The 13,439-nt window shown below is 38.7% G+C and overlaps 1 protein-coding gene across 4 annotated transcripts in view; it reads left to right on the top strand.

The window, feature by feature from the left end:
* The window catches only part of TECPR2 (tectonin beta-propeller repeat containing 2), a 41,323-nt gene that overhangs the window by 15,664 nt on the left and 12,220 nt on the right, over positions 1–13,439 (top strand). For all 4 annotated transcript variants that reach the window (XM_064423308.1, XM_064423307.1, XM_064423304.1 and 1 more), the window contains 7 exons: positions 1,192–1,365; positions 3,507–3,687; positions 5,273–5,414; positions 6,634–6,874; positions 7,633–7,722; positions 8,563–8,796; positions 12,350–12,498. In XM_064423308.1, coding sequence (XP_064279378.1) covers positions 1,192–1,365; positions 3,507–3,687; positions 5,273–5,414; positions 6,634–6,874; positions 7,633–7,722; positions 8,563–8,796; positions 12,350–12,498 — 1,211 coding nt within the window. The remainder of the gene's footprint in view (positions 1–1,191; positions 1,366–3,506; positions 3,688–5,272; positions 5,415–6,633; positions 6,875–7,632; positions 7,723–8,562; positions 8,797–12,349; positions 12,499–13,439) is intronic.

The following is a 13,439-nucleotide window of genomic DNA, read 5'->3' as shown; positions in this document are numbered from 1 at the left end:
GGATGCCCCATCCCTGGAAGTGTTCAAGGCCAGGCTGGATGAGGCCTTCAGCAATCTGGTCAAGTGAGAGGTGTCTCTGCCCTGGCAGGGGGGTTGGAACTAGATGATCTTTAAGATCCCTTCCCACCCAAACCATTCAGTGATTCACAATTTTAAAGTTCTTTTTCTTGTAAGTGTAGAACTGGCTTTCTGTATGCGTGGGTTGGTTGATTTGATTTCTTTTGAAATACTGAAGAAAAAAACTTTGAAGTTTTAGTACATTTGCATATGCATTTGTTCTGGATGGTTGTGAATGAGGATTATGTAGGATTAAAATTAAGCAGGTTTTGGTTATAAACTTGCATCACTTTTGGCCTTCCAGACTGTTCCAGGACTGGAATGAAAATACAAAGTTTCTCAGCCATTTTAATTTCTTTGTCTCCTGCCTTGCCACTACTTTTCTTCCCTGTCATCTTTAAAAGCACATGTCAGTCTTTCCTTCTGTCTGTAGGGGAGGACTTGCTATCTGTTTTAAGAAGAAAGAAATTCTGTTTGATCTGTAGCTGAGCTTTGCTATAGCCAAAACAATTTGAGAGTACTTGTAGTAGGTGAGAATGTGGGTTCATCCAGCTCAGTATCTTACCCTTAAAAGTGGTCCAGCAGGGTCTCTGCAGAAAAGTGAAAGGCATGGGCATGTGTCGTATTTGCCCTTGGTAGGTTCAGGCTGCAGTTGTTGGTGGCTCAAATTCCCTGAGCAAAAAGGTTGTTCCTCTGCATTTCTTATCCTTCAGTTCTAGGAATTCACCCAGCTTTTCACTGAATCTGTGCAAGTTTCTAGCATCCACAGTTTGCCATGGATGTGTTAATGCAGGAGCATGTTAACCACAACATGTCAAAATGGAATTAAGTGCAACTTTGTGGAATCATTCAAAGGAAATTAATATGACAATGTACCGTTCTGGTACAAGCCAGCAGTTAAGTTTGGAGTCCCATTTGGTTTTCTTTAAGATATTATTTGATATTAGAAGTCAGTTACTGTTCTGGTCTTGCTTTTTAAAGAAATTATAAGGACTTTTTAAACTTGCATTTTTGTTTAATGCTATTGATTTGCTTTCCCCCTCCTGTTAGTTTAGGTGTAGCTAGGACACATCACCTGTGACTGTTGCAGTAATTGCTGAGTGCTATTATGTTCTTTCTTTGCTTCTCCTACAGGGGCTCTTCTCTGGAAGATTGAACAGAAGACTAACAAAGCTTTTGCTTGTGGAAAAGTAACTATAAAAGGAAAACGGCACTGGTATGAGGCCTTACCCCAGGCTGTATTTGTAGCTCTAAGTGATGACACTGCCTGGATTATCAGAACAAATGGAGATCTGTATCTGCAAACAGGTACCTGAATTAATTGCAGGCTCTTTGAATTTTTGTGGGCTGAGATTATTAGATTTCAAGTCTATAGGATGATTGCAATTTGCTACAAACTTTTATCCACAGCCAGAACATAATGAAACCTTTGTATCTTGAGAAACACTTGGAAACAGTTGTGAGATTTTGTGTAATTAGGAGAGTGGAAAAGCCAGGTAGTTCATGGCCACTTGTTTTGTGTGTGCCACATTGAGTACATACAGTACAGAGAATTTATGGCATGGGGAAGATACAAGATGGATGGAGATAAATGGAAAGGATTACAGAAAATATCAAAATAATATCCTTGCTTTGAAAGTGGCATGGTGCACTGAAACAACTCAGCCTTAAGTGGGCAGAATAGGGAAAGATAGAAGGTTTGTGTTTTGAAAAGCACAGATCTCTAGAAGGTAAGAGTGACCACTTGATGATGACAGGAAGGTATTCTGAGAGAGAAGATGGTGACGTGCTTTGGAATATAGACAAGTGGTATGTGTTTTATGTGACAGAGAAAGCAAAGCCATGGGGGAACAGAATGGGCTGTGGAGCAGGAATCTGCAGCTGCCTTCTTCCTGGATGTCAGTGAGGCACAAATTGGAAAAAGGGGTAGTGTGTAGTGGCAACTTTGAAGTGGTGGCCTTAGTTTTAAGTTCTTCAGTGAATAGAAGAGGATGTATTTGGAAGGTCTTATGCAAAAATATTCAGGCTAAATGCAAGCAGCTAGGATGGAGGATGTTAGTACTAGTTTTAGAGTTAAGGGAGAAAAGTACAAAGGACTGTCAGGCATGTGAGGCTTGCACAGAGTTACTAAGGAAAAATCACCAATAACATGATGAAAGAATTACTGGTGAATCAAGAGGAGGACTGGGTCAAGGGCAAACTGTATTAGACATATACAGACAGGACACCATGTCTGAGTGGCTATCAGAATTCTTATTTACCTTTCATTTTGGCACTGTCGTAATTTCTCTTTTAGGTTTACTTACTGTAGCACAATGCAAAAATTCTTTGTGATTAAGAAAATTGTTTTAAGTACACATCACTGTTTCAAAGACACTGTATTCAAATTAATTTTTTTTTTAGTTAAGTGTAGTAATCCTACAAAAATCAAATGGCCTGCCCATGGTCACATGCATACTGCCAACAGGCATGGATAGTGGTGATGGAGAGTAAATTTTGGATGCTAATCATCCAGGGCTCTGTCGAGGTTTGAATCAATATTTTTCTTCCCTTTGAGAGATTGGTTTGATTTCATCAGCTTACATTCTGCTGTTCTTAGGCTTCCAAATTTGTCTTGTGATGCAAAAAATAAATTCTCAGTATATCAGTCTTTCTAATGAGAGGCAGCCAGTGAAAATTGTTTCTCCAGGATCTTTTCATTCCCTTCACTGTCTTGTGTAACATTTATAACAAAAGTGTGTGCTCAGGGGTTTAGAAATGAGTGTTCTTTTTAGTCTAGAATACATTACAGACATGAGTCTGTTCATACTGGTTTTGGCAGCGTGAGGGGATGAAACAAAAGCTGTGTCTCCTGAGATGTTTCACATGCAGTTTCACATGTGTAAATCAGGCTTCAGTGTAATCGTAAAGAAGACATGTTCCTGTAGATTAGATGTAGAAATGTGTGCAAACTGCCTGTAAATCTACCAGAACCTCTCTGCTCCTTTCAGTACTACACACTGTGCCATGCTCTTTTGTAATTGCTCTGCTGTCACTACTCAGATCAGGTTGCTTCTCTCCCTGGCATGTTCTGGGCAGAAGTTCTTCCATTCCTGGCTTTTTCTTTGATGCTTCTGTCAGCTCTAATAGAGGTTTTATAAATGGAGATTCCTGGTGCTGACACTAGAGGGAGAAAAGGAACAGAAATGACAGGACAGGACATGCACTGTGCAGGATGTTGAAGGATGTACAGTGTCTTATTTTTTAAAATGTAACATCAGCTATATTAGAGAAAATTATTAGTAGTTTACAGAAAGAACAGTCACTCAAGGAAATTGTGATCAATGACAAATGTCAGCATATCAAGGAGATTCCCTTCTGCATTTTCTTTTATTGACTTGCTTTATCTCTTTCCTTTTTCTTGCAAAAAGCCAAAGTTTGTAAAGCAATCCTCATTTTCTCATTTCTAGGCCTGAGTGTGGACCGTCCTTGTGCCCGAGCAGTAAAGGTTGACTGCCCTTATCCACTGTCACAGGTCACATCCAGGAATAATGTGGTGTGGGCTCTGAGCGAGCAGCGGGCCCTGCTCTACCGCGAGGGAGTGCGCAGCTTCTGTCCCGAGGGAGAGCAGTGGAAGAGTGACATTGTCAGGTAATGACCCTGCTGGGCATAACTAGAATGACACAGATAATTGTGCTGGAGCTCCTTGAAGTTTGAAAAAGTATTACCTGAGCTCCTGTGTCTATATACCGCTCTTGTGCGGATATATCTGTTTTAGCTCTCTGTCTGTACTTCCTTCCTTCCTGCCAGCCATCCATCCATCCATGACTGCTATGTTAATGAAAGAAATTGTCATAAACACAAGCACATTTAAAGAAAAAATTTTAAAATATCTTTATAATGTCTGTCCACGTGATTTTATGTTCAACGTGATGGCCAGCCAGCCATCCATCCATCCATGACTGCTATGTAATGAAAGAAATTGTCATAAACACAAGCAGGTTTAAAGAAAAAAATTTACAATATCTTTATAATGTCTGTCAATGTGATTTTCTACTAAATATGGCTTCTTTAATCTGTGGCATAATGTTTTAAGTTTTAAGGAACTCACCAGTTTTATGAGAGGTGGGGGTTTTTTTCTTTTTTTTTTTGCACCTGAGATGAAATGTATGCATTTTATTGGTCATACAGCTGGACAACACTTCTGCACTCCCCAGCCACAGATTTTTATAAGTCCTTTGTGTCGTTGGTATTCAGCTTTGTAGTTGATCCTATGCCCACAGTAATTCCTCTGTGATAAAGTTAAAAGCACTGAGTCTCTACTGCTGGCTTTGAGAATGTAGAATTTAGTGTCTCTTGTGACATCAGCCTGGCACAAATTTAGGAAGAAATTCAAGTTTTTGTTGTCAGGAGATTTTATCTACTGAATATCCTATTGTGAAACCTTAACCTGTGCTACCTCCCAGCCTGGTATTTGGCTCTTGAACAGTCTGAGAAACTACTGTGTCTTTGTTCAAATGTGAAATTTGCTCGTACTCTAATGAGTTTGTTTAATGAAAATACCTGCTGACCTACACCTTAAGTACATTTCATGTTCTTGAGCTTTGTGTTAAAATTGCAGAAGGCAGTCACTATTTGTTCTTAAACTGTCAAGAAAGGTTATCTGAAAGAACTAGCATTGTTTGCTACCTTTTCAGTGTCTGATATGATCACCTGACCCTGTTGACTTTCTGAGCTTGAAAATCATTTACTTACGCAGGAAACTTACAGTCCTAAATTCAGCATTTATCTCTGTCACATAGTTAGCTTGAGTTTTCTTTTTGTGGTCCCTGATCTGCAGGTATTGTTCTGAGAGTAGGTCAGGGAAGTTGAGGAGATAGATTTATGAAGCTATTTTATCAAAACCTTAAAGGGCACAGCTCTTGATTGCTTATTTACTGAATAAAATAGGGCTTGTTTAGTTTTACTGTTATGTATCCAAGTTTCAAATCTTGAGTGATCTTTGAAGGAATTGTTTTTATTGTAGTTGTTGTTGTTGAATGTTTTTTACTTAAACAAAATATAAAGTACTGAATAACCGAAAATTTAATGTCAAATGTGTTTTTTTAGCTTGGCCCCACTGAGTTTCAACCGTGTTAAACTATTAACATTGTAACAGCTTCCTTAAAATACCATTAACATAAATTTGAATTAAGGTTTTTAATATTGTTATTAAAAATATTGTTTGCATTTCCAGTGAAATGCAAGCTTTGGAACCAGTGTGCATAACCCTTGGTGATCAGCAGACGTTGTGGGCTTTGGATATCCATGGCAATCTCTGGTTCAGGACTGGTATAGTTTCAAAGAAACCACAAGGGGATGATAACCATTGGTGGCAAGTAGGCATTTTTTAATTTTTGCTTTCAGTTTAGTCTTTTACTTTGGGTTGATTATTTGTGTTGTTTTCCCACAAAATTCTAAGAAAAAAATTCTATTAATAGTACACTTTATTCAGTATATTTAAACTTTTGTGTGGCTATGGCTGAAATCCCCTTTCTGTGTCTGCTGTAAAGAGGGAAGGAAAACCATCCTGTGGTCATTTAGAGCAGCATTGCAGAAGCTTTCAAGAACCCAGGAAATGCTCTGCCAGGTCATAGGATGTGCTGTTGAGGCAGAGCATCAAGTCTGGCTGCTGAATGCAGCCTCTTCCCTTGTCTTTTAGGGCCCATCCTTTTCCTTAGATGGAGAAAACAAATAATAAGTCACCATGCAAAAGAATGTGTTCTACATTTTTCCATTCAGTTGAGGTTTCTTTGAGCCATGTGGAGCGGCTTGCTTCAGCCACAGTTCATGTGGGTGAAACCAGCTGGGTTACTGCAGTTATTGTCTGGCATTGATTTGGAATTTCTGCCTCTGGTTTCTCCAGCTTTTCTTGTTTTCTCCAGAGACAGGGGTGGGGAAGAAGGGAGTACAACAACAGTCTTACAGAAAATTTGTCTCCATGCTACCTTAGTTACAAGAATTTTGGTCTATGTGCATGTATAATCCCTTTGTGCATATGGACATCATGAGTAGCTTGGCTTTGAGGTTATTGGCAAACTGCTGCTCTTTTTGTGCTCTTAGAAATGTCATTCTTTTCTAGGAGTATCCCAGAGTGTTGCCAGCCTAGCTGTCCATGACAGTACTTGGGCAATTACCTATTTAGACCTCCTTCTGCACTGTGAATTAAAATGTCCATGAGGTAGTTGCAAAGGAGTATTGTGTTCAAGTTTTTGTCATGTGGTTTGAATTGCTGCACTGTACAAGTTTCCTTTTGGAAATTGAAAATTTACCTCTTAGTTTGCAGAGTTTGGCATATTTTTAGAGGGACTCATCCTAAAACAAAGGCCTATCTTAAAATGCAGATTTCTAAACGGATTGTTGGATAGAAAGGAGTTGTAAGCTGGTGTTTAATACTGATTGTGGCTTATTAGCAAGATAATCACTCAAAATGTACCATTTTTATTTTTCCCTTCCTACACTTTGAATTCTAAAAAAGCTTCTGGGGAAAGATTGTGCCGTTCACCCCAGAGCTTAACTAATTATGAAGAGTACTTTTTTTTATCTTTTTTCCCCCAGGTAAGCATCACTGATTATGTAGTGTTTGACCAGTGCAGCCTGTTCCAGACCATAATCCAGGCAACTCACACGGTGGCAACAGCAGCTCAGGCGCCTGTGGAGAAGGTGGCTGACAAGCTTCGAATGGCATTTTGGTCACAGCAGCTTCAGTGTCAGCCCAGCCTCCTCGGGGTCAATGGCAGCGGGGTCTGGATCTCTTCAGGCAAAAATGAGTTCCATGTAGCAAAGGGAAACTTAGTAGGTTGGTGTGCTTTTGCATCTTAATTTCTTTACGTTACGAATATTAAATAGAAGGAAATAACTAACTACAACTCTGTCACCACAGAAATTATGCATGGCAAGTCAGGGCAGCTTTAACTTGTTTAAAAATTAAGTTAAATTATTCATTAGCATTTGGTCTTAAATACTTTCTCATTTAAAGGGAAATATTTTTCATGGAAAAATCATTGTCAACCAGTGGACTGTGCACAAGTTACTGCTTTTAACACCTACATTTGTCTCTTTTCTGGGATAATGCAATCTCAAGCTGCTGAAGCTATTTTATTTATAATATATATATTTTGCACAGTAGAGTCTGGCTCATGATCAGTGTGACTGTGCAAGACACTAATGTTATAGTTTTATAGTGCTAATAGAGGGATTACTTTATTTTTCTTGGTACAGTTCTCAAAATAGGATACTTGTTTGGTACATTTCTTTGTTTCCATAAACTCTAACAGTACATCTAGCATACCTTATTACCAAATTGGTCCCCTGCTGCAGACCATTAATATTCTTCTTTATCCTCTTCTGCATTCACAGTTTTCTCTCTGTGTTTACATAGGTGTTGGGAGGAGGCTTCCCCCTCCCCCCTAACAGTATCTTGAAAGATTTTAATAGAAAATCTTGTCTAAAATACATTTAAGAATTGATTGCAATAGAATTTATTCTAAATTTGAAATAACAAATTTTAACAGAAAACTGTGTTTCCTATTAATGCCACTTGTTCTTTCTTTCAAGGCACGTATTGGAATAATATTGTGCCTCGTGGTACTGCTTCTGCCACAAAATGGATTTTTGTGTTGGCTTCCCCAGCTTCATCTAAAGAAGGTTGGTAAATCAGCTGTATAATATCTGATTTTTAAACAGAGTGGAATTGATGGTGTAAGAAATTAAATATCCTGAATTACTTCAGATTTTGGTTGTCTTTTCTGTTTGCAGGGATCTAAAGTAGTTGAAGTAGGGTGGAAGTATACCTGTAAAACTACTGGAGATTAAAATAACATATTATTCACTCTCCCCTTTGGTGTGGAGTGGCATCCAGCAGAGAAATGGGTGGTCCTCAGGAGCAGCAATTTCCTAAACTGCAAAAGCATGAATTGCCAGAATTTGTAATTGGAAGTTGCAGAGCATGCTTTGCTGAAATGCTTGTAGTAACCAAGTGCTTCTCCTGTCAGTGCAGTCACTGCAGCAAAATTGCCCATTATTTGTAAAAGTGAGACCCTGTCAGGGAATTGAACTGCTGGTTACAGTAGTTAGCAACTGCATTATCTAAGTACACTGGCTTTAGTGGCAAAAATGTGGTTTAGAGCTGTAAAAGAATGCTGCTTTTCAAAGGCTATTATCAAGGATATAAAAGAGCAAAAAGAATAAAGAGAGGTGATAGTGCATTGTTACATGTGTCTTCTCTCTATTAGTTCCTTGAAATGAAACATTTCTTCAAATGAGATCACTTACTACTTCCTTTATTTGAGAAATGGAGTATTTAAGTGCCTAAATAACAGCTTAGGTTGTGTATTTGTACTTCAAAGCTTTACCCTATGAGCATAGCCAAGAAGCTTTAGTTTTGCCTTCAAATGTACAGATAATTTTTTTCAGAAAAAGTAGATGTGTAAGCTTTCTCAGAGTGGATTAGGAATTATTTTAATAACAGAAGTGTCCTTTCCATAGGAAGCTTTTTGTGGCTGTGCCAAAGCAACAAGGATCTGTTTTGTGTCAGTGATCAGAATCCTCATTTTCGTCCTTCTACGGTGCAGCTGCCACCAGAGGCTGAAATGGTGCACTACTCTGCCTGCCAGGATGCCATCTGGGGCTTGGATAGTCTCGGGCAGATATTTATCAGAACACTTTCCTCCAGCTGCCCAACAGGGATGCATTGGACAAAACTGGATCTCTCCCAACTAGGTAGGACACTTTTATTGAGTAGACTGTCTCTTAGCACACCATATTTTCCAGAAATATCTTTGAGTTTACTGATGCAGAATATAACACTTACTGGATTAAATAGTACCTATTGGCAGGTGATTGTAAAATATGAGGAACAGATGTGGCTTTCAAAGAATTTTCTGTTTAGCCTTTTCCTGGAGACAAGAAGATTCCTGTTTGCAAGGTACTTGGTGTGTGTTCAGTGCATCCTGCAGCTGGTCACTCTGAAGTGGCTTGGCCTGACATGGTGCTGTGCAGGGGCTCCAGCAGCTTTAACTAGGCTGGCTCTTGTACCCCAGTGCAGCCATAGTCACCTGATTAGGGCACAAACGTCTGAATTTTATGGTTAAACACATTTTTAGCTCCTGCCAAGGAAGAGTTATGCTCCAAGAGTTGAATCATTCATGAGTGATGCAGCTGATAACACTCATGTTCAGATTTATAGTGATGTAGTCATTCAGCATAATGCTTAGAATTGGTTAACTGCTCTTTTCCTCTGCTTAGGGGCTTGATCATGATTTGATCATTGAAATGTAGTCACAGTTTGGAGTTTGGCTCTGGAGGTAATCAGGTTATTTGCCACCTTCATGAGTAGTATTCTCATCAGATTTATTTGTTTAATAGTCTGACTGTTAGAACATTCTTACATTTGTGCTAATTTGCACACCAGTTTCAGGTGAAGAGAAAGGAAATTGGGACTATGCACTATTCTCTCACCATTTTAAAAATAATTCAACTGGTTAGCAATTTTTCCATTTTTGATGGCAATGTTCATCACTGGTCTGATAACAGACAAGCAATTTTAACTTAAGGTCTAAGGAAAGGCAGACATCTGGCAGAGTTTAAGCCTCATGTACAATTTTAGTGTATAGTTTATAATATTTCATGGAAAAATTATAAACCGTATCTTTTAAAATTAACTCGTTTTTCAGTGGTACACCAGTTATTTTTCAGACCTGATGAATTGGTTCCAAATCACTCATCATACTATAGTTTAAACACTGGTGCCTTTTACTGACCTACAGGATAGATTTGGCCCCTTTGTCCTTCTCATGTTGCTTAGTGTGGTTTGAAACTTCTCTAATGAACCACTGCTTTCCAGCAGTTTACACAGTAACTGTTTAACTGAAAAAATAAGTAACTTCTGGACATTGTCTGAAAATCTCAAAAGAATTCATACAGGAAATCAGTGTAATTGGTGTTAGCTGATTGTAATACCTGGCCTGTGAACTCAGCAGTTCAGAAATTCAACCTTTACATTCAGCTGTTCCTGTCACCTCTGGCACATGGTGGCATAGAAGAGGTTTGGGGTTAGGAAATATTCAAACACTCCACTGTACCTCTCACTGTGGGTTAGTAGTGAAATGTGAACATTTTTTAGGCATTATTTCTCCATTTAATTGCATGTGGTACATCACTGCTTGACAAGTGCATATTCACGGCTTTAATAGAAAAGCCTTTATTTGTTCTAATGGGGCTGAAGAAATTGGAGAGTTGTTGTTATTGTGTCAAGTGTTTGTTTAAGTTTACTCCAGAAACATTAGGACTGTGACTGTGGAGGGCAGGCAGGGTAGGAGCAACTTTCTGTAAAGTGCAGTTCAGAATTTTCTATGGAAGTGATGGGGTTTACCAGCATTAAGGTTGAAATATTCTTATCATGTTGGTAGTATCTTGCCTTTTACATTATGTACTGGGAGTAGCACCCAGTAGATTATTTTGATTAGCATTCCACTATCACCATCAAGGTTTCTAAACACAGTAGAATGACCTTTAGGTTTTAACAATAAACAATGCTGCTGGTTCATGCTACTTGCTCTAAAACAGTTGGTGAATTTGGTTAACATGACCTTGTCCTAAGATACAAATGATAGGTGGGAGGAGGGAGAAGCCCCAAAACATTTACATAAGGGCTGTGTTTTTGAATATCAAATTGTACTGTAGACGTAAATAATACCAGCTATGCTGGGTAGGTGATATGTGATTCCATGTTTGAGTGCCTGATGCTTGTCTGGATCAGAACACTTGGACAGCTGAGGTACCATGTGACAAAGCTATTGCTTTGAGCCATACTTTATTAGAAGGAATAACAAGGCTTTAAGTAAGGTTTTGGCTTTGCAGCTCAAAGTCAAGCCTCTGCTCTCAAAAGAAAGTTGCTATAGATGTTCTCATCCCAAGCAGTTGAAGTTTTTGTCTGTCATTTTGGTTTTTATGTGAAGCTTTCTGGTTAAAGGAAATTTTGGGATGAGATAGGTTGATTTCTATTCCTGCGATTCAGAAAATTAAATAATTTTGGTTAATGAGATCTGTTTACTACAGATAATTAAAAGATAAAGCTGTGTTGTCCTGTTCTTTTCCCCAGCATGCCCTAACAATTGGGAATATTACATCCTGCAGAAATAAATACTTTGAACTTGCACTGTGTGGGATAAAATTCCAAACCCCTCTTTAAGGAATTCTGTGTCTGATGCACTTTACAAGGCTTTGTTGCCAAATTTCACATCCCTGAACACAGAACTGTTACCAAGAATGGGATATCCCAAGCAGCACTGGCATGTTCAGTTAACCAGCAAGGCCTATTTTTAGAGTCTTTAGTTTGGAGTCTGACCAGAGCATTCCTTCTGTAGTGGATCTGTACTGCTTGGGTCCCACTTTCTTTGGAACTTGTTTTCCATTACTTAGCTTAGTTTTGTCCAGCATGGGGTGAAAAAAGGAAATCAAATGTTAGATACATTATATCATGTGGCTATTTTAAAATTAATTTGAAAAAGTTAAGAGTTTCAGTAGACAGTTAACTAGCAGTTCTTTTTTGTCTAAAATACCAGGTTTGCATCTCTACTGTCTTTGCAGGAATTTAGACTAAACTCAAACACAAATCACGTCAAAATTGCAACACACACTTACTTGGCAGCTTTGTTTTGATGGTGCTGACAGGGTTAAATTACTGCTGCACATTTGAGATTGGTGTAATAAATATGTACAGTGGTGAATATAAATCCATTTGAAAATCAGTTCATTTATTTACAGATGTGACACTGGTATGTTAACACTGAAATGCATAACCCATATGCTCTCATATTTTTGAAATGCTGCTGGTGTTAGGAATGTTCTTTGCTGCCTGTATTATCAGATTGACACCTTTAAAAGTCTCCAAGCATGGCCAGCTACAGAGAAGAGTTCACATTAGGTCATGTGAAAGTTTGTCTAGGCACTGATAACATTTGTCATGGAATGGTTCCCTGCTTGAATTTGGTTATTGTAATAGAGTATTTATAATGTGCTTTAGAAATTGCACTCTCCTATGTCTAAAACATTTATTTTTAGGTTTAGGAGATATTTCTCACATTTGTACTACCTGTTGGTTTTGTTCATTGTATCCAGCAATTTTTTTTATTCTCCCACAAGTTGTATTAACTTCTAATCCTTTTTATGTGACTTGAGCTTGCTTAATACAATGAAGTCTAAATACAAGTTGTGATTATTAGCTGAATTTGAAAGGAAAATGCCAGGTTGCTAATAATCTCTTTGTTATTAGGTGGTGTAAAGCTGATCAGCTTGACCTGTGGAAATCAGCATGTTTGGGCCTGTGACACCAATGGTGGCATTTATTTCCGTGTAGGAACTCAACCTCTTAACCCAAGTTTGATGCTTCCTGCCTGGATAATGATTGAGCCACCTATACAGGTAAAATGCTGCTTACAATTCTTTGTAACCCAGTGGTTTAGCTCTATGCTAAACAATAAAACAGTAATTTTAGAATTCATGGGAAAACAGTAGAGCCAGGTTTTGTAGTAGAGTGTAGCACTGAGCTATGCTGAGTACCCTCTGTGTGCTAAGCCAGAGGCTGGACAGGCAAACAGCACAGAGCAGAGGTGGGGGAAGGCTCTGCTCAAGTGGCATGGTGCCAAAGTGCCTGCCTCCCTCTTGCTTTATCCTCACCCTTGTGAGTCTGGGGTGCTTGCTAGGGTGCTGTGCCTGAATTCAGAGACTTTCTTTGTCAGTGCTTTGTAAGCATGAAGTACAACTGCAGCTCCTTTCCCTTGTTACCAGAATGGGCAAACTTTATATCCTTTCTACCTGCCAGCTGGGAGGGTTGGAGCTGAAAGAAGCCTCCTAAAATAACCTAGAAGCATATTTGGAAAATGCAGAAAACTGACAAAATCTGTTTTTCCAGTGCCTGTTTGTTGTTTGGTTTTTGGTTGTTTTCTTTTTAAATCTCTCCTTTAACCACAGTGCTTGCTTTCCTTGCTGCTCTAATACTTTGCAAGTTAATCTATGAAATGGGAGTAATTTCTTTTGTGGGTTGGGACTGCTGTAATGGAGCTGACCTCTGACTACTGATTTCATTCTTTACTCCTTGGCACAAAATCGCTTGAACTGAACTGTCTGCTGGTCTAGCACTGGATGTGTTTGCATACTTGACTGACATTCTGTGATGTTGCAGCATTTCTCTTAAAGATTTTGAAATGTGTGATACTTTCAAAGGTACACATTAAGAAATAGAAGTAAATCTGTGGCAGTGGAGTTGCAGTCATTTATTTGGTTTTTACATCATTTGCTTTTAGTTCTGCTTATCTCTCATCAGCCACTTGTTGGCTCATGTGTATCTCAGGGTGTAACAGCAA

Source organism: Passer domesticus, chromosome 6 (assembly GCF_036417665.1).
Source record: "Passer domesticus isolate bPasDom1 chromosome 6, bPasDom1.hap1, whole genome shotgun sequence".
Classification (NCBI taxonomy): Eukaryota; Metazoa; Chordata; class Aves; order Passeriformes; family Passeridae; genus Passer; species Passer domesticus.
Note: the sequence above shows the minus strand (reverse complement) of the source record. Positions and strands in the feature narration are given on the sequence as shown.